General features: G+C 42.1%; 1 protein-coding gene across 5 annotated transcripts in view; it reads right to left on the bottom strand.

Moving 5' to 3' along the window:
• Positions 1 to 4,369: 4,369 nt before the first annotated feature.
• The window catches only part of MTBP (MDM2 binding protein), a 65,920-nt gene continuing 49,479 nt past the window's right edge, over positions 4,370 to 20,810 (bottom strand). For 4 of the 5 annotated variants that reach the window (XM_030553762.1, XM_030553758.1, XM_030553760.1 and 1 more), the window contains exons 17-22: positions 20,463 to 20,558; positions 18,158 to 18,424; positions 12,335 to 12,584; positions 9,327 to 9,440; positions 6,341 to 6,406; positions 4,370 to 4,750 (exon numbers count right to left, since the gene is read on the bottom strand). In XM_030553762.1, coding sequence (XP_030409622.1) covers positions 4,715 to 4,750; positions 6,341 to 6,406; positions 9,327 to 9,440; positions 12,335 to 12,584; positions 18,158 to 18,424; positions 20,463 to 20,558 — 829 coding nt within the window. In that variant the 3' untranslated portion in view covers positions 4,370 to 4,714. Of the gene's footprint in view, positions 4,751 to 6,340; positions 6,407 to 9,326; positions 9,441 to 9,460; positions 9,704 to 12,334; positions 12,585 to 18,157; positions 18,425 to 20,462; positions 20,559 to 20,810 lie in introns of those variants that run through there. The other variant, XM_030553761.1, reaches the window with a different exon arrangement.

Here is a 20,810-nt window from a genome sequence, read left to right as displayed (position 1 = left end):
GCTGCCCTCGGTTGTAGGGTTTATTGCCGGTGTGCCCCCTGGGGTATTCGCTCCCCTTGACAATAGCTTTTTTCTTTTCTGCCACTTCCATCCATTTGGCTCCAATCTTCCCCGCCTTGATTACCGTTTTGGGTTTCCCATCTAGGATGTACCTCTCTATTTCCTCAGGAATACCATCTAAGAACTGCTCCATTTGTATCAGGAGGTGCAGCTCATCCAGATTGTTAACCTTTGTTCCTGATATCCAGGCTTCATAATTCTTTGCAATGTGGTAGGCGTGTCGGGGGAATGACACATCTGGTTTCCATTTTTGGTTTCTGAACCGCCGACGGGCATGTTCAGGTGTTATTCCCATTCTGTATCTGGCATTGGTTTGAAAAAGTTTATAATCGTTCATTTTCTCCTTAGGCATTTCAGCCGCCACCTCTGCTAAGGGTCCACTGAGCAGTGGCCTCAGTTCTACCATGTACTGGTCTTCAGAGATGCTGTACCCAAGGCAGTCCCTTTCAAAATTTTCTAAGAAGGCCCCAGTGTCATCACCTGCTTTGTAGGTGGGAAATTTCTTGTGATGTGGAACTATCATTGGCACAGGGTTGTTAGGATTGGCTGGAGCATCCTGCCTGGCCCACGCCAAGTCCATTTCATGCTCTCTCTCTTTTTCCCTCTTTTCACTCTGTTTTTGTTGTTTTTCCAGTTCTCATTGGTGGGCTGCTTCTTTGGCTTCTTGTTCTCTTTTATGGGCTGCCAGTTTGATGTTTTCTTCCCTTTCTTTCAGCTCCACCTCTTTTTCTCTTTTTTCCATTTGTCGCCTGTGGTCTGCTTCTTTGATTTGTTCCTCTGACTCCATTTTTGCCTCGGAAGTCATGGTTCCTGTTTTCTTGTGTTGGGGTGCCCTCTGCTGGTTTACTATCTGAATTACGGTTCCTCTGCTGCCTGCTCTGTTGCTAAGCAACAGAGTGTTTCTAACAAGCCTTCCCAAATAAAACTAGAACAAAAGGAAAACCTTCATTTGCATGTGTGTTCTGCTGGTGTAGTTAACTCACAGCTGGATTTCTACTGTCTAACAAAAGACCCCTGTTAAACTTAATGGCCCTTGCCTGAGGCCACATCTATGCACAGCCAGATGGAGCAAGGAAAAAAAATTCTCTGGCTGTAGGTTTAAAAAAAAAAAACCAAACCCTTCTCTCTGCTTACAAGCAGCTAACAGAGAAAAGAAAATTAATAATTTTACTGGCTTTTGGATTCTACTATCCCAACCGCTGCCAACATGTCGTAGTATAATTCCCAATTCTGGATCTTAGCGTCCAAAATATGGGTACTAGCATGAATTCCCCTAAGCTTAATTACCAGCTTAGATCTGATATGCTGCCACCAATCAGGAATTTTCCAGGGCCTGATACCCTCTGGTCCCCCCAAAACCTTCCCTGAGGACCCCAAGAACCCAGATCCTTTGGGTTCTTAAAACAAGGAGAAATAAGCCATTCCCTTCGCCCTCCCTTCTTCCTCCCAGCTCCTTCCCGCCCTGGGAATACTAGGAGGAGTGTTCAACTTTTTGATTCAACTTTTTGAATCACCACACCGAGAGGAGTGTTACCTTCCCCCTCACCCAGAGGCAATACAAGCTGCGTGAATCTACCACAAAGAGAAAATTTATCCTTCCCTTCTCCCCACCAATTCCCTTGAACCTAAACTAGGAGAAAAAAAATGACACAGGTCTTAAAAGCAAAACTTTTAATAAAAAGAAGGAAAAAAGTAAAAGGTTTATCTCTGCACTTTAGATGGTAAAAAGTTACAGGGTCTTTCAACTATAAACAATAGAAAGAAACTTTCTCCAGCAGAAACACAATTTAAGCTACTTCCAGCAAGTACACATATGCAAATGAAACAAAAAACAAATTAAATGACTATGACCGCCTTTTCTTACTTACAATTCTGAATAGATAAGAGACTGTAGCAGGGAGATTGGCAGAAACCTGGTTGCACCTCTAGTCCCGTCCAGGACCCAGAGAGAACAAAGCCAACCCCAAAACCCACAAACAAAGGCTTCCCTCCACGAGATTTGAAAGTATCTTGTCTCCTGATTGGTTCTCTGGTCAGGTTTTTGCAGGTCACTGTTTGTTAACCCTTTACAGGTGAAAGAGACATTAACCCTTAGCTATGTTTATGACAAAAATGAGTTCACTTTTTTATCCATAAACAACACAGGCAAGAAGACTACCAGTAGTAAGTAGGAAATGCAGCTTCCAAAAGCTACATTATAAAATTAAGGTTTGTTCAAGAGTAAGTGCAGTGTTAAGTTTTCTGATTCAGGTTACTAATTTAAATTTAGCATAATGAAACATGCAGATGCAAAATCTTTAGACATTCATCACACATTAAAAAACATGCATATCTGCATTCAAAGGTTCTTTAACATAGAAAGAAATAACTAGCTTGATAGATCACAGTAGCACAAAGTACTTATACTCAAAATTGGACTATTAATTTAAGCAAGTCATTAAATTATATGTAGAAACTTAATTTCTGTCTGCTGACATCATAACAGAGTAAAAACAAAAACAACAAATCTGAATAGGGCTGTAGAATAAATAAGCCATATGGTAACAAATATAACTGAGCAGTTTTGTACCTGCATTTTTTAATTTAAATGAACAGACAGTGATAAATTTTAAGACTTTAGCATTCCCTGTTCAGAGTAAGAACCACTAAAACCTTTCAGGCCACTAACCCAAATGTTATTTTTATAGTTTTATTTCATTATAACACTACAAGTTAAGGCCTACCTTTGTATGGTAGGTTAACATCCTGTTTCCACCAAAATCTTTGCTAAAAAAATTAATGGGTATATGATGAGAGAATGTCAGGTTAAATCTGGCCTACAATTTAGTTTCAGCTAACAGAATAGAAATGGAAACGGAAGAAATATTTCCATGTAATGTTTGTTGTTTTTTTTTTTTAAAAAATGATTTTTTTTTAAACAGTGTTTGAAACTCAATGTTGTAGCATTGTGCTAACATATCAGAACCTGACAGTGAAATCAACTGAAGATATAACAAAGGTGAAATTGACTAGTTTATTTCTGTTGTCTGTACTGAAAAGTAGTGTTACCATTATTACTGTGTACATCATGGTATCACCTAAAGACCATTGTAGCAGGCCCTGTACAAACAAGACCCTTCCACACACACTTGAAGCTCAGAGTCTGCCATCTCTTTAAATGATTTAGGCTTGTTTCAAAAGGAGCCTATGAAAATTAAACATCTAAATGCCAGCTGGATACCAACTCCTTAGAGCTTGTCTACACAGAGAAATTGTGCTGCTTTTATACCAATATAGTTAAGGCAGTACAAACACCCTACTGTCCTACTGTGGTATACTATACGGTTTGGATGTGCCTATACCAGTATAGCTTTTTGTTGGAAAGCCTGCTCTACAGGTTTTGTATCATTACAACTATTTCCATTAGGGGAGTGATTTGAATTCCTAAATAGTTAAAAGTGCCACATCCCCTACTGTGGATGCAGTTACATCAGTGTAAAGATACTAGGACTGGTATCACTGATTCCCCTTCCCTACAGGAATAACTATACTGGTATAAGACACTTAATTTAAAAGGTGTTTGTAGCATAGGTAAAGATTTTATTTTCCTTTTAAATTATTTGTAAATCTGACAGTGCCCCTTTAAAGCAGCACTGGTCAGTCTTCTTCATTTTCAGATAAAATGGTTCGTATTCTGTTTAGGAAGCCACTGCTCTCAATTTCACAGCTCTCTTTAGATCAATGGTACTGTAGGACTCGTTTTTTTCACAACGTGAAAATGCATCTCAAAGGGATTCTACTAATATGTTTAAAATATCAAATTGTTACAAGAGAAACATGAAATGAGAATTGATATTGGAAACCCGTGAGATTAAAAGACATAGTACAAGGATCTTATTCTGGATTAAGTTTTTACAAGCCATTTTACTGAAGGTTCTTTTTTTTTTAATTATTATTATTTCTGGTTTTGCAGGGTAAATTTTATGGAAAGCTGTCTCAGCTTTCAAAAAAAAAAAAAAAAGGATCAAAACCATAAAAAACTGTTGTGAATGGCATGTTTGATTTTGGGTTCATTCATAACCAACATCCTTTATGTTTTATGCTAAGACTGGAGAGGTTACTGTGCCTTCAACCCTAACCATAATTACATTAATCTGCAGAACAAGAAAGAATTATGGCTAGTTAAGTTATAAAACTCCTCACATTTTATTGCAATGTAAACCTTTCCAGTTAACTTATTTGAAGAACAAAAAAGTAGTCGTGTATGGAACAACAGTCTTTTCTTAAAGACTGTGAAAAGAGAAGAAATAAAACAGTCTTCTTACTACAATCAAATTTGGACTTTTTTATTACATCTAAAATAAAATCTGTACAACACAAAAATGTTTCTGAAAAATCTAAGTCACAGTCTTTTAGATAATTAAATCTATAAATAGGCATATAGTATAAAATGAAATGTTCATTACAAATTTTTTTTAAATAAAAACTCAATATAAAATATCTAAAGGCCATAACACAGTATTGGATTAGAGAATTAAGTCTATGAACCAAGTTTTTTAAGGTCTGTTTTGTTCCTGTTACCTGGCTTTATACTTTTGTTGTAATGCACTGTGCTTTTTCTGTTAAGTTGGAGAAGAGGGTGTAAACTCCATTCATATGTAATGATTCATCATCATTACTTGTTAGTCTTTTCCAAAACCCATTCAATCACCTATACAAATAAAGGAGAAATCAGATTTTAAAAGTTGGTTTACTTTCAAGAACAAAAACCAAACTTCTGCAATATTATTGATGGAGCAAGTATAACCAAAAAGTTTACTGGTGACAGAAGTTTTAACAGGCAATGTTTTCACCATGGAGAAGTCAATGTGTTCAGTGAATGGAGGAGATACAGTCATTAACATACAACTGTTTGGATTTTTCACTTCTAAATAATTTTCTTGCATTTAAAAAGAGCACTCTTTTGGCCTCAAAAGTTGACATATTGTAGTCCAATCTCTCCATGCACTGATAAAGTACACCCTCAATTCTAAATATCCAGTGTTTTCTTTTTGAACAATTTCCTGCTTTATAAACTGAAGAACAAATGTTTTGTTTCATTGCTAGACCTGCATCTGTAGCGGCTGCTATTCCTCAAACTGTGTGGCCAAGCATAAGTCGATGCTGGTCCATCAGAGAGATTCTGGCACACTAAAAGGCCCGATAAGTTGTTGTTGCAGAGCAGGAGAGGCAGCATGGTCTAGCAGACAGAAAATACTGAACTTTTTTGCCTGGTTCCATCATTCACTTACGATGAGGTCTGTTTCCCAGTCTGGGAAAATGGAGATAATACCTCCTCCTTTCCTCACAGATGAGTCTGGGAGCATTAGCATGTAGACTACTGCTAGGTAGGAGGTACAGGGGTACTATGGAGGTACAGGGGTACTATGAATGAATATCCCTGGCTTACCACCTATCCTTTACAATCTGTGTGCTTGGGGGTGGGTTTATTCTACTGGAAGATAGGGTGGGGCAAACACTGCACTCGTAGAATAAACATGGAGAAACTCCATGGTGAGTTCTTGCAGTTTTCCCTTCAGTTAGCCCCTCCTCCACCAAGGGTTTTGCTATGGGAATGAACGGAGCAAATCCTTACATTTGATTTTACAGTATAGAGAACAAAAATGGTAAATTCCACACTGCTCGTCATCATAACACATTTTCTCTAATGAGGTATCCAGGATAAGACTCAATTCACTGATAAATTTCTGGACAAGAGTATTTTCTCCCAGTATTTTCCCCATATTAAAATTCACATGAATCTTCCTGACACACAAAGGAGCCCAGTCAGCATTCCCTCAGGTTTCTATTTATAGGTATTTCCAGAGCTTGGATCTACCATTTCTATAACTCTTCCTTTAGAAAAATTTTATTTCCTTTTATAACATAATGGTCCTCCTAGTGATCCACTAGTGCAGAGACTCCTCTGAGAAACAGAAGATCATGTACACATTTTTCTCACTAATGTGAAAAAGTTTTGGAGTCTTTTTCCTTATTTCAAATTTCTCTGACAGTGGCCACCCTTATTAGAACATTTTCGATAGCAAGTCAACATCTGCAACTGGAATTTTGCACTGAGGGAAACTAACCTCAAAAGAACTCTCACAATACAAACTAGAGAACATAGAGAACACAACAGATGGTCTCCTCTGTTCACCCATTAAAGCCATGTACCAACCCACATTCCAAGAAGCAACAGCAGTAGATTTCACACAGCAGTGTATGAGGAACACATTTCCAGAACATCCAGGAATAGGATTACCTGTTTAGCATTGTTGTTTGCTGTTTTCTTCATTTCATCAAACAGCCCCCTGGAAGTTTTCAGATCCTAAACAGAGAACACATCATTTTATAGAATTGCTGTCAGACAGACTTGAACATACATATACCTCCTCTGTAGCTGATGCTAATATTAAAGTTACCTGTAGGGACTTTCCCTGATTGAGGATCTCCTAGAGCTCCCTAATTGGAAACATTTTTTTTTTCTGAGACTACCTTCTCTCCTAATCCATTAGGAATGGGTTGTGCCTCTCCCTGCAGTTACCAGGGGCCATCCCTTGTCACTCAAGTTTTGGAGTTTAGCCATGCCCTTCCTGCCCCCTGAATGCTTTCAAAGCTACAGAGATGCTGTTCAAAATTCTTATAGCCCCTGACTGAACATTTAACTATAACCATGCACATATACTGCGCTCTTGTAACAAAGGGCAGAGCTCCAAAATATATATGACCACGGCAGGTGAAACTGTGAGAGAGATCAGTCCCAAAAAGGAAAACCACCACATCGGATAACAGATTTCCTATTTTGGAGTCTGGCCCCACCCACTACTAATAGCATGTAGATAAAGCAGGTAGGAATGTAGTAGAAGGGGAAAAGAGAACTAAGTATGTATATTTCCTGCAACCTTTAAGGGGAAAATACTGCCTCACCCTCAGTGGAAAACATAATACCACAGTACTAGTGTGGGGCTGCACCATTTAGTTCCTTACCCCTTAAAAAACCTATTTGAATGCAGAGAGCTCTCTGCATTCAAATAAATAGGTTTTTTAAGGAGTAAGGCCATCATATTTACAACTACATAGGTCCAGCAGCTACTCCTCCCTTCAGGTTCCTATGTGGGAAGGAGAGCACCCTATACTCCCTTCATCCATCGTCTACAGCCCACTCATCCAGGCTGTTGGCTAAGGAGAGAATTTGCCTCTTACTACTTAGTTCCCTAAACCTCTAATGTACCATTATCAGAAATGCCTATGTAACCTAGGAGATTAAACCCCACTGACTTTGAAAGTCACGTAGGCACTTTTAAAAATTTTACCCCAATCACTTCTGAAAACTGAGGGTAACTGAAACATAAGACTGCCTGGTGAAAAATGTTGGATTGCTGTGGAGTTCTATAGAAAGTTCACAGGCACTGTCAAAGAGTCTACAGTTCCAAGTACTTGCACAAATTCTCCTCCTTTTCAGTCAATAGCTTTGGGACAGTTGAGAAAGGAAGGACATTACAGCAAGAAGTGAAGATTACAGACTCAGCATGAAGTTTATTGACATCTCTCTCTTCACCTTGTAATCAATGGGTTTTGTCCAGAACAATGAATGTGCTCTTCATTGTCACAAGAGAAACATAATGGTCTCCTAAAGCTTTATATAAGTGAGGGAAAGTTTTTGAAACCTCTGCAATCAGTGTTTAGATTAGATTAGATTCTAAAAAGGGAAAGAAAATACATAAAGAGTTAGAGAGAGACTGATTATTACTGCAAGTCAAGTCAGGAGAGGGCTTTGATGATAAAGCAGCATCTTTATTTGTCTCCAGACTGATGTTCGGCTCTATTACACATTGAGGGAATCCAAACATAAAGTACAAAATAACTGCAGTACAATATAAGGCATTGATAAGACTACTTTTGAAGGTAAGGGCATGTTCAACAGATATAAATAGCAGTACATTTACACATCAGATTGGTGGAAGTTGGTCAGAAAATGGATGCAAGTGGATACAAACAGTGAAGTAGGGTAATCTGCATCCCTTAAATGCCCCAAAAGGCATTCAACGCATGTGCAGTGTATACACAGAAGTGACACACAGAAAGGGTTGAGGGGCCATTTAGCAACAAAACTAACAGAAGAATGTAAGATAAAACAGCTACTCTTCTGCCCCCCAATCTCTCCTACATCATCATCTTGGTTGTCTTTCTTGCTCTATCGCATTGTTCTGACTCCTCAGGATATGTTACTCCTATACAACATAAACTGAGTGCAAGTTACTCTACTTTACCATATGCGCCCAATTACACACTGGGAAAATGGGTCTAACTTACATCACTGCAATTTCTCTATCTTAGAACAGGTCATCATTTGGCCCAATACACTTGTCTTGTTGGAGAGGGAAGATGAATTTTGAAGAGCAAGCCTTGCTAACCTTTCTTGTGTAGAACAGAAACAACAGGTGGCCATGGATGGTCAGTAGCTCCAGTGGTTGTGAAGTAACACATTTAAATAAGCACCTCACATGCAATTCAATTTATCAAACTAAAAGATTAAAAGTGTTTGAAAAACAGACATTGAAAATATCCCTGCAGTGAAGTGAACCTATGCTCTAAGTTTGCTACTGAAATTCACAATTTCTTCCACAACAGCTTCCCAATAAACCATATGCCTGAAAAGTATACACCAACTAAATATGGTATATAGGCTTGGTTAGTGAAGAAAACAAAGCTTTAAAAATGGCCCCTGAGTTCTGAATTCTGCTATTTTATCTAATAGCAAAATAGCAGACTCCATCAGTAATGAAACTTTGGTCGGATCTAAGAGTCCAAAGCTTTTCCCTACGCTCTGTTGATTTACACTTGTTGACTGCTAGCATTTTATTTTCTTAACACAGCCACTAGGAGATAGTGACACTCTCAAGTCCGGACCTCATAGAATCAGATTTACCAGTTACATTCGGGATGATCGGATTCTTGTTCAGTTTTATAATTTCATTTGCCCTGCATCTTGGAAGCACAAAACATGGGTTCATGTGTCCAACAGCAGACAAACTTAGCTCTGGATCCTCCATTGCACGGTTGTGCAGAGCGATTTCTCTTTTATAAGTTTTCAGCAGAAAAGATGCAAATAGAGCTAAAAAACACATTTTTTAAAAGGTATAATATTTGGCGCTGTCAATCTGGAACATCATATCTCTTTAATCCTGGATATAGTTGGGGTGGAGTAACTACGTACAATTGTGAGAGCAAGAAGTGGAAAAAAGTACCTTTAAATAGAACTTGGATATCTCAAACAGACGCTGGCTGCATGATGCAAAGCATTTGTGGCTCTCTGCAATGCCATGTTTCTTAAGTGTTTTAGCAACCACTTCCGTCAGCATCTTGGAGACAACACAGGCACACTTAGGAATTAGGATCAGTTATCACCATGACAAGCTTTTCAATAGCCCACTTTTGAAGAATAAACCCATATATAACTTCTTCCCCTTCTGTCCCAAAGATTAATTTTAGGGAGGCAGCTTTGTGACTTGAACCGAGTATGGGACTGGAAGACAGGAAATCCTCAGTTCTAGCCTTGACTCTGGCACTAGTTCATTTTGCAGTTTAGGGCCAAGTTATTTAACAGAGTTTCCACTTCCTTCATCTGGAAAATGAACAGAATACCTACTTCACCTGAGTGCTGAGGATTATTTAACATTTACAGAGTGCTTTAAGATGGAACACTCTGTATAGCTGCTAGGCATTATTTAAAATAAAGTGATATATATTGTATTTTCCTGTTTCACATATCCATGAGGGTAATGAGAAATCCTCATTTTCATATTTTTCACAGATTCATACGGTTTAAGGCCCGAAGACGCTATCAAATCTTCTAGTCTCACCTCCTGTACATCACAGGCCATTAAATTTCACACAGTTACCCCGCATGGAGCTCAACAACTTGTGTTTGGCTAAGCATATCTTTGAGAAAGGCATCCAGTCTTGACAACAAGATACAGAGAATCCACCACTTCCTCTGTTAGTTTGTTCCAATAACTGATCACCCTCACTGTTGAACATTTGTGCCTTATTTCTAATTTGAATCAGACTGGTTCCATTGAATCCATCCACAGGTTCTGGTTCTGCCTTTCTCTGCCAGATTAAAAAGCCCTTTCGTAGCCAATATTTTCTCTCCATGACACTACTTACATGTTGTCATCAGGTCACCTTTCAGTCTTCTTTTTGACAAGCTAAACAGATTGACCTAAGTTTCTCATTGTAAGTCATTTTATCCAGCTCTCAAATCATTTTCTTGGCTCTTTTTGGCTGCTTCTCCAATTTTTCAACCCCCTTTTTAAAATGGGGACACCAGACCTGTACACAGTATTCTAGTATCTATCTCACCAATGGCTGAGATCAGATCACCTTCCTGCTCCTACTTACTATTCCCGTTCATACATTAGCATTAGCTCATTTGCCACAACATCACGCATCACACTAGAAGTTCAATGATGAGTTGCCTGTCCACTATGACACTTAGATCCTTTTCAGAGTCATTGAGTTATAGGATATGGTCCCCTACTCCATAGACCTGCATTCCTTGTTTGTAGATGCAGAACTTGGTTGTATTCATAGAATCACAGGTATCAGGGTTGGAAGGGACCTCAGGAGGTCATCTAGTCCAGCCTCCTACTCAAAGCAGGACCAATCCTCAGACAGGTTTTTGCCCCAGATCCCTAAATGGCCCCCTCAAGGATTGAACTCACAACGTTGGGTTTAGCAGGCCAATGCTCAAACGACTAAGCTATTCCTCCTCCCATTAAAACACATTTTGATTGAATGGGCCCAGTTTACAAGGAAATTTTAACAGCATTAATTTTATGTATAGTTTCAAGTCATTAATGCAAAAGCTGAATAATGTTGTGAGTTAGACCAATCCCTGTGAAACTCACTGGAGACTGACACTCCCATTTGATGAGGATTCCCCACTGACGACTACTGTGAGCTCTGTCAGTTAGCCTGTTCTTAATGCATTTAATGTGGGCTCTGTTCATATTGCATAGTGCTCATTTTAAAATTAGAATGTTGAGCGGTAGTAAGTCAAACACCTTACAGAAATCCGAATATATTACATCTACACTGTTCTTACCTTTATCAACTAACCTTGTAATTTCATCAAAGAATGAAATCTGGTTTGCCCAGCAAGACCTATTTTCCATAAAACCATGCTGTCTGGCATTAATAATAACCCCATCCTTTATTTTTTATGTACTAAATCCCATATCAGGTTTTCCATTTACTTGCCTTGGATTGATGTCAGACTAACCAGCCTATAGTTATCCAGGTCATCCATTCCTGATTTTGAATACTGATACATTAGCACTTTTTCAGCACCTCAGTATTTTGCCTGCCCAGCTGCCCTCCTGGCAAACAGATCTGGGGGAGGCTGAGCGCCCCACATCCTTGATAGCCTAGTTATCTCTCTGGAAACTAGAGGGTACGGGAAGTGATGGAAAACTGGGGTGCTCACCCTTCGGCAGTCAGCTGGGAAGACTCGTCAATTTCATTTTCTGCAGGCAGAAAGCCAAAAGGCTACATTTTGGTTCGTCTAACATGAAATTTTCCTGGAAATCTCTTTCTATGAAAAATTTCATGTTTTTAACTTTTCATTGCCATTTGGAATGAAAAATTTTTTTTTCCCCAAACAGTCCAATTTTTTCACAGGAACGAATTTCCATTTACAGACAGCTCTAGATACAAGCACATCATCCTACTTCTTTCCAAATACAGAAGAGAAATATTTACTGAACACTTCTTCCTTTTCTCCATCTTTAACAATAACACCATCTCCTTCTAGTAATTGGCCTATATCATTGCTAGGATTTTTGTTCCTGATATTCTCCCCCCCAAAAATCTTCTTATTGTTTTTAGGTCTGCCAACCACAGATCCTTCCCTGATATCTGGCTTCCCTTATTAATTTTCTATATTTCATAACTTCTAATTTATATTCATTTCTAGTTCCCCTTTTTCACATCTGTTATCTATTGCTGTTTGTCTCTTTCTTTGTTTTCCTGGGCACTCTACTGTGTGCGCTAAGTTCTTTTCTGACATCCTGTACTCCTTACTTATGCAAAACTTCTCTTCAGTTCTACAAATTTCCCTTGAGCAGAACTAAGTATTAAAAGATTTTGGGATTGATTCCACGTTTTGAAAGAATGCTGAATGAGACTACAAATGGGGAATCTTATCTTTTACGGAGGAGGTATCTGGACGGGGAGACAAACATATATTTACCCGTATATGTTTCTGAGATCTTGATTCCTTAATTGGCTTTGAAGTTTCTGACTCTTGTAACCATCTCTGACTTGCTGGGCCAGCCTCTGCAGTTACTTTGTTGGCCTGACCACTAGGCTGCTTAACAGATGCAGATGTTAAAGACAATGATCTGCCTGGATGTTTTCTTATGACACCGACTGAATGGTGACCCACACTACTTCCGCTTGCCTGAGACATGAGAGAATCCGTGCTTTCAGTTTTTATTAGACTGGAGAAAAAAAAAAGAAAAAAAATCAGGTAAGTGTTTATGGTCTTGCTGGTTTTGTCTCAACTATAAAAGGCTACTATAACTATTTAAAATATTGAAGACATACAGTATACTCAGACAAACGGAGGCTGAAAATGGTGAGCAGTGACAAACTATTAATAGAATTCCCTTCCTATTAAGTGAGGAAGACTCTCTTCCCTTACCTACTAATGATTTGTTCTCCGACAGTTAAATCAGAACAGAGTGAAGGGGTCTTTTGTATAGCAGATGCTACAGGAAAAAAAAAGACGGTTACTCACCTTTGTAACTGTTGTTCTTAGAGATGTGTTGCTCATATCCATTCCAGTTAGGTGTGCGAGCGCCACGTGCACTTTCGTCGGAGATTTTTATCCTGGCAACACTCAGTGGGTCAGCAGGGCGCCACCTGGAGTGGCGCCGCTATGGTGCTGGATATATACCCCTGCCGGCCCTTCCACTCCTCAGTTCCTTCTTGCCGGCTACTCAGACAGTGGGGAAGGAGGGCGGGTTTGGAATGGATATGAGCAACACATCTCGAAGAACAACAGTTACAAAGGTGAGTAACCGTCTTTTCTTCTTTGAATGCTTGCTCATATCCATTCCAGTTAGGTGATTCCCAAGCCTTACTTAGGCGGTGGGGTCGGAGCAAGAAGTTGCAGAATGTAAGACAGCTGAGCCAAAGGCGGCATCGTCTCTGGACTGCTGGATCAATGCATAGTGTGATGCAAAGGAGTGGATGGAAGACCAGGTAGCCGTGCGACATATTTCCTGGATGGGAACATGGGCCAGGAAAGCGGCAGATGAGGCTTGAGCCCGAGTAGAGTGGGCGGTGAGATGGCCAGTCGGAATGTGGGCCAACTCATAGCATGTCCGGATACAGGATGTCACCCAAAATGAGATCAGTTGGGGGAAGATTGGCATGCCTTTCATGCGCTCTGCGACCGCTACAAATAGCGGAGGCGAACGTCTGAAAGGTTTGGTCCTCTGGATGTAAAAGGCGAGGGCCCGGTGGACATCCAGGGTATGCAGCTGTTGTTCCTGGCGCGATGAGTGCGGCTTCAGGAAAAAGACTGGTAGAAAGATGTCTTGATTAACGTGAAAGGCAGAGACCACCTTAGGGAGGAATTCCAGGTGCGGTCGCAGCTGTACCTTGTCCTTGTGGAATACCGTATACAGAGGATCCACAATCAAAGCGCGAAGTTCCGATACTCATCTAGCTGAGGTGATAGCGACAAGGAAGGCCATCTTCCAGGACAGGTACAGCAGCGAGCATGTGGCTAAAGGCTCAAAAGGGGGGTCCATGAGCCTAGCTAATATGAGGTTGAGATCCCAGGTAGGGGATGGGCGCTTGACCTGAGGGAAGAGCCGCTCCAAGCCCTTGAGGAATCTGGAAACTATGGAGTGAGAGAAGATCGAACTGCCAGTTTCCCCAGGATGGAAGGTGGAAATAGCTGCAAGATGCACCCTTATAGAAGAGATCGCCAGGTCCTGCTCCTTGAGAGACCATAAATAGTCCAAGATGATGGGGACCAATACACCTTTGGGAATAAAGTCATGCTGGGCGCACCAGTGGGAGAAGCACTTCCACTTGGCGAGATATGTTGCCTGCGTGGAATGCTTTCTGCTTCCCAGCAGCACCTGTTGCACAGAGGTGGAACAACGCAATTCAGATGGGTTCAACCAGACAGCCGCCATGCTGTCAGATGAAGGGACTGCAGGTCCGGGTGGTGAAGCCTGCCGAAGTCCTGCGTTATGAGGTCTGGGGATGCCAGAGAGTGGTCAAGCAGCAGGGCGTATCAGTGCTGTCTCGGCCATGCCGGAGCGATCAGTATTAGTTGGGCTCTGTCCCTGCAGAGTTTGAGTAGAACTCTGTTGACGAGAGGAAAAAGGTGGGAAGGCATAAAATAGGTGACCTTTCCAGGGAATTAGGAACACGTCCGAGAGGGAACCTGGGGAGCGACCCTGCAGGGAGCATAACACCTGGCATTTCCTGTTCTCTCGGGAGGCAAAGAGGTCCATCTGGAGAAAGCCCCACTTCCGGAATACAGACTGGAGAATGTCCGGACGGCTGGACCACTCGTGAGACAGGAAGGACCTGCTCAGGTGATCCGCGAGAGAGTTCCGGACTCCTGGGAGAAAGGAGGCTACCAGGTCTATTGAATGGGCTATGCAGAAGTCCCACAGTTGCATCGCCTCTTGACAAAGGGGGGAGGATCGCGTCCCTCCCTGCTTGTTTATGTAATACATGGCCGTTGTGTTGTCTGTGAACACTGCAACACAATGGCCCTGTAGATGACACTGGAAGGTCTGGCAAGCCAGTCGGACTGCTCTCGGTTCACGGACATTGATGTGAAGTGCCAATTCCCGAGACGACCAAAGGCCTTGAGTGCGAAGGTGCCCTAGGTGAGCACCCCAGCCGAGAGATGAGGCGTCCGTTGTTAGGGTCGCAGAGGGCTGTGGTGGATGGAACGGTCAACCCGTACACACCAGGGATGGCGTCAGCCACCAGTCGAGGAAGCCCAGAATGCTCGATGGAACTGTGAGTATCATGTCTATGGTGTCTCTGCGCGGACGATAGACTGAGGCGGGCCAAGTTTGAAGAGGACGCATGCGCAGTCTGGCGTGCTTTGTGACAAAAGTGTACGCAGCCATGTGACCGAGGAGGCCAAGGCAAGTGCGGGCAGAGGTTGTTGGGAAGTTTTGTAGTCTTTGTACAAGGGAGACTATAGCCTGAAACCGAGGTGCAGGGGCTTGCTGGCCATGGCGCTCCCGTTCATTGACGGACTTTACAACCAATGAACAGGGAGGGGGGTGCACATAAAGGTACTCATACCCTTTGGAGGGCACCATGTATTTCCGTTCGACCCCTCTGGCTGTGGGCGGTATGGATGCCGGGGACTGCCAGATGGTATCCGCTCTAGCCTGGATCGAACCAATGAAGGGAAGGGTCACCTTAGTTGGCGCCTCCGCCGACAGTATACTGATTACCGGGTCCTCCACCTCAGGAACTTCCTCTACGGGTAAGTTGATATTAAGGGCGACACGCTGCATAAGGTCCTGGTGTGACCTGAGGTCGATTGGCGATGGCCCTGATGATGACGTCCCCGCCACCGCTTCATCCGGGGAGGAGGAGGATGAAATGCCACGGAGGGGTGGAGACCATTTGATGGGGGTCCCTGCGTCCACTCGATCTGTCCCCACGCAGTGCCGGAGAACGGTACCAGGAGTCATACTGGTGCCAGGAATGAGACCAGGACCTGCGACCGGCGCGGTGCGGGGAGGTCAACTGGTGCCTTGAATCGCCGTGCCAAGATCGGCTGCAAGAGGTACAGTGCCGCGAGTGGTGTCGGGACCTAGAGCGGTGCCGAGAGTATCTGGTCGGCGACCGGGACCTCGAATGGTGCCGCGAGTACGACCGGTACCTCGATGGGGAGTGGTACTGGGACTGCAAGCGGTACCAGGACTGGGATTGATGACGGGACCGAGAGTGTCTGTGGGACCTGGATCGGAACCGGCGACGTTGGGCAAAGATGGTCTCATGAGGGCCGGCTTGCCTATTGACTGAATAACCCGTACCGGCGGTGCCGGGGGTTGAGGCAGCTAAGGCTCCGTCGAGGCAACCAAGTCCCGTGCCATGGAGAACATCTCTGGAGTGGAGGGCACGATAAGCTCAACCACAGCGCGTGCCAGGGAGCTGATAGGCACCGGACTCAACGGCTCTTACAAGGTCAGAATCAACGGTGCAGAGGACGTTGGTGCCGTGGCAGTTGTCAGTGCCGGGTGGTCCGACTTAGCTAAGCGCTCAGACTGCGGCGTAGATATAGTAGCCGCAGGAGGCTTATGCTTCTTGCTCCTTGGTGAGAGAGCGCGGTGCCGGGCAGGAGCTTGGGCCGGTGATGGCTGATGTTGAGGAGCCTTCACTGTCGGTGCACGTGCTCCGGTGCAGAAGAGACACTTGTTCCCGGTGCCGCAGTCGGTGCTGAAGACGGAGAAGTCAGAGCTGCTTCCATCAAGAGTTGCTTCAGGCGAATGTCCCGCTCTTTTTTAGTCCAGGGCTTGAAAGCCTTGCAGATGCGGCACTTGTCTGTGAGATGGGATTCACCCAAGCACTTGAGACAGGAGTCGTGAGGGTCTCCTGTGGGCCGGCCTATGATAGGCCGAGCACGGTTTGAAGCCCGGTGAACCAGGCATGGGCCCCGGTACCGGGTGAGGGGAAGGGGCTAACCCCCGATCCCTCTTAACTATATACAATAACTAATATAGAACTAAACACTAACTATACTTATAGGAAATCGAACTATATACACAATACGATAGAAACGAGCAAATCGCTAGGGAGGTGGAGGTCAGCTAACCTGCGCTCCACTGTTCCAATGACCAACACGGGTGGTAAGAAGGAACTGAGGAGCGGAGGAGCCGGCAGGGGTATATATCCGGCACCACAGCGGTGCCACTCCAGGGGGCGACCTGCCGGCCCACCGAGTGTTGCTAGGGTAAAAATCTCCGACGAACGTGCACGTGGCGCGCGCACACCTAACTGGAATGGATATGAGCAAGCACTCGAAGAAGAACCAGAGTTTGGAACAAATCACAGTGGTTAACTGAAGGGTCAGAGGAGACATACAAATTAAAGGTGGACATGAAAACTGCAGGAATTTCTTCCCTCTGCCCCTATCTCAATTGAAAAAACGTCCTTGTTTGACATATTCTCCCATGTGGATCCTCTCCCAGTTAAGCCAGTAAAAATGAAGAATAGGCCTGCCAAGTCACCAACTCCAGTGCTTTATTCTCCTCATGAATCTAGACCAAGACAGGGTCAAGAAGAGAATGCTTGAAACTCCTACAGTAAGGGCTCAATCCAGTCAAGTGGAGAACAACCACAATTCCACTTCTTACTATTTATACAGAACACTAGAATCTAGCAGGGTCTTTGCTGAGGAAGTATATTAAAATCCTCACTTGACAAAATCCCTGCTTGAAGAGCAGATGTGCACCAACAAGAGTGTAACTAACAACTGGAGGGACAGGATGGGAAGTATTACAGTAATAAGATCACAACTGCTCAGCTGTGGCATATGCATTCGCTGATGGGTTTACATCGATGCAAATGTTATAAAAATGCTTCTTGTGGCGGATTCTGAAAAACTGGGCTTTTAAAAGGATTGGAATGAGAGGGTCAGAACTGAGTGAACTGAAACATCAGTGGGTCTGTGAGCTCTATGGGCTGTGGACTGTATTATTCTAGGTTTGTACAATCCCCAGCACAATGCACTGAGGCCTCATAGCGCTATTGCAAAACAAATAACAATTTCAGTGGCTACTAAACGCACTTTGGCACCTCTTAAGAGACACTCAGCACCTTGCATGATGCAGCTCTCAATTTCTTAAATTAAAATGCCTTAGGTTTGTGGTTTTGATGCATCTAATGCAGTCAATTGGAGATCACACTTGAGAAATATCAAACTGATAGACGAGGGATTAAACATTTGAACATTTAAATAGACAGATCCTTTAAAAAAAATCTTATTTTTTTTTTATTTTATTTAGTGCATTACCTCTTCTTGGGATAAAAGGAATCCAAGTCTTTTGATCTGCGTTTTAGCCTTGACGATTCTGTTCTGAGTTCACTTTGTAAAGATTCCCCATCGGGGACACTTCCAGGCTCTGACAAAACTGCAGGAGACGGAAGAGGGCTCAAGACACATGGTACAGGACAACACTCTTTAGTACAGGTAGTCTGCGTTTCATAGCGAATAAGACGAGTCTGAAGTTCAGCAAATTTCACATCTCTCTCTAAAGCTTTTCTGTTATCTAGACAGTATCTAAAATTGAAATAAAAACAAACAACAGAACCACAAAACCAGTGACCACTGTAACAAAGTTGGGGAATTTTTTCCCATTAAAAAAACTGAATAAGTATACTTAATTTCAACTATGGAAATGTCTGTAGTGCCTCTTTACTTGAATCGCTAGGTTGCTCTTGACAACTGCGGTGAATGACCTAATAAACTAGATTACACAATAGACTCTCTTGTGGATTCTGCTACATTCACGTCAACAAGATGAAGTTGGGTTACATATTTAAAAATTTCCATTGAAGGCAACAGAAAGTTTACTTGAATTATTGAATGCAGGATTTGGCATTATGGAAGTCTTGTTTCTTCCTTTAGCACGTACTGGGATGTTGACAATAGATTGTGTTTCTCTTATAAATATAATCAGGCTCTTGTTAAATATTTCAAGTTATCAATTCCTTTGCTTTATATTTTATTGAAAGCTTCCTGCTACGTGACAGACATTTGCATTCTAGTAACGCATTAAGCTATGTGACTTTCAGATACAAGGATTGTATACCAATCTATATAGTATAGATCTCACAGAGAAACCATCTCAAGGGTTTCAACAGCTCCAAGACCTCAGACCTTTTTTGAGAACCCAAAACCCAGTGGTGTTCACCCACATCAGGCACTCTTTTTTTTTCAGAGTGCAAAGATTAAGATTAGGGGCAAGAAAAATCACATTCAAGCAAAACTGGCAACACAACCTGAGCAGTATACTTCAGTCCCTTTCTTCCAACCCTTTTTACTCACCTCCTCCAAACCACAGTATTTTAAGTGAGCTTTCTGACTCTTATGAAAGTCTATTTCTATCTACTCTATGTCAGGTATTTCTAGGGAGCTCATCACTCTATTAATTAGGTCCATGTTATTCCTTCTCCTCCCCTCACCCACACCTCAAGTACTCTGCCTGAAGGTATCCATAAAGCGCCAATAGGAGTGATAAAATTAGACTATATAAATCTGTAGCGCTAAATCATTGAAATTTGGTCATCAGATTAGGATGCAAAACTGATGGTTTATTGTTCAGTCCTTTCCTATATTTTAGGATGTTTATTCCTCCTAAGAGACATATAAAGTCACATGTGTAAAAAAAAAACAACCAAAAATGGGGTTTTGTGCTGAGGTGCAGGGCTGTGTGCATTTGGAGTTATTGTGCGTGCGGTTTGTTTTGTTGTGTGGGTAGCTGTGTTGACTTGTGTGTGCAATTTTTGCATACAAATAATCTAGAGAGGAAGGGTGATGTGTTATCATAGATAATTCAACCAAACTGCCTAGAACGCTTGGCATGGCATAGATCCTTATTGTAGCTGTACACCACATGGGTGTAATCTGTAAAGTCAACATGGCTAGAACTTACACTTGGTGATGTTTTGCACAAGAAGAGCTTTCTACTATGCTTGCAGCTGTTTCTATCATTGCATACTGATTCAACAGACATGTTAGACTTCAGAGTGACACACACACACTAACATTCCTGGAATATTATACAGATACGTACAGCAATCGTCACCACTATTTTCATTTACATTAAAAATACTGTTATAAACATATCATGACTATTCAGCTGAAAATGTTTATAATTTGATTTGAAGTAAAACCATATTTTAATTTAGACATTTAATTATGCAAATGAAGCATCTCTCATAGGCGCTACAGGCCTGAATATAGATGCAGCAAAGTTAAAGCAGTACAACTTGTGTGTATATAGACAAGGCCAAAGTCACATTCTTCATTACCATCAAGGAGACAGGGGTATAACAGTTGATAGCAGTCCAGAAAGTGAGGGTGAAGAAAAAACAGAGAGGATGTGAGATTTTGGTTTTTTTGGGGTGGGCTCGGGAGGGAAAAAGAACATGTTATGTTCAGGACTAAACCCATTTCGTAAACATCCCAAACATATTTGTAGATCTAAATAGTTCCCAGGTTGCATAAAATAGGTGGGACCCACCTATAACTTGGATTTTATGCTAGATGACAGTATTGAGAAAATAATCACATCAAGCAGTGCAAGAAAACTTACTCAAGCCCATGATAATGGCACCCAGCTGCTTTTTCAAAAGACAGACCTCCCAGCTTTCGTGGAGTAAGCTCTGGCGTCAGAAGAAAAGCATTTTCACTAAAAGAAAAGAGTATGTATTTTAAATTAGATCTCTATGTTAGTATCAAAATTGCCATTTGGTTTAGTGAGCACTTTGAAGCCCAATATGGAGCTGTGTGTTGCAATCTCTAACACTGTAATTGACCTGTGCGTAAGAGTCACTAAATTAAAAAGCTATTTCAAAAGTTAGTACTGCATGCACAGGCAACTACAAATTAAAACCTTCCTCCGAGAAGACTAGATGCTACATTGTACGTACAAAAGCTTACA

Source organism: Gopherus evgoodei, chromosome 2 (genome assembly GCF_007399415.2).
Source record: "Gopherus evgoodei ecotype Sinaloan lineage chromosome 2, rGopEvg1_v1.p, whole genome shotgun sequence".
Lineage (NCBI taxonomy): Eukaryota > Metazoa > Chordata > Testudines > Testudinidae > Gopherus > Gopherus evgoodei.
The sequence above is the reverse complement of the archived record's forward strand: the minus strand, read 5'-3'. Positions and strand labels throughout refer to the sequence as shown.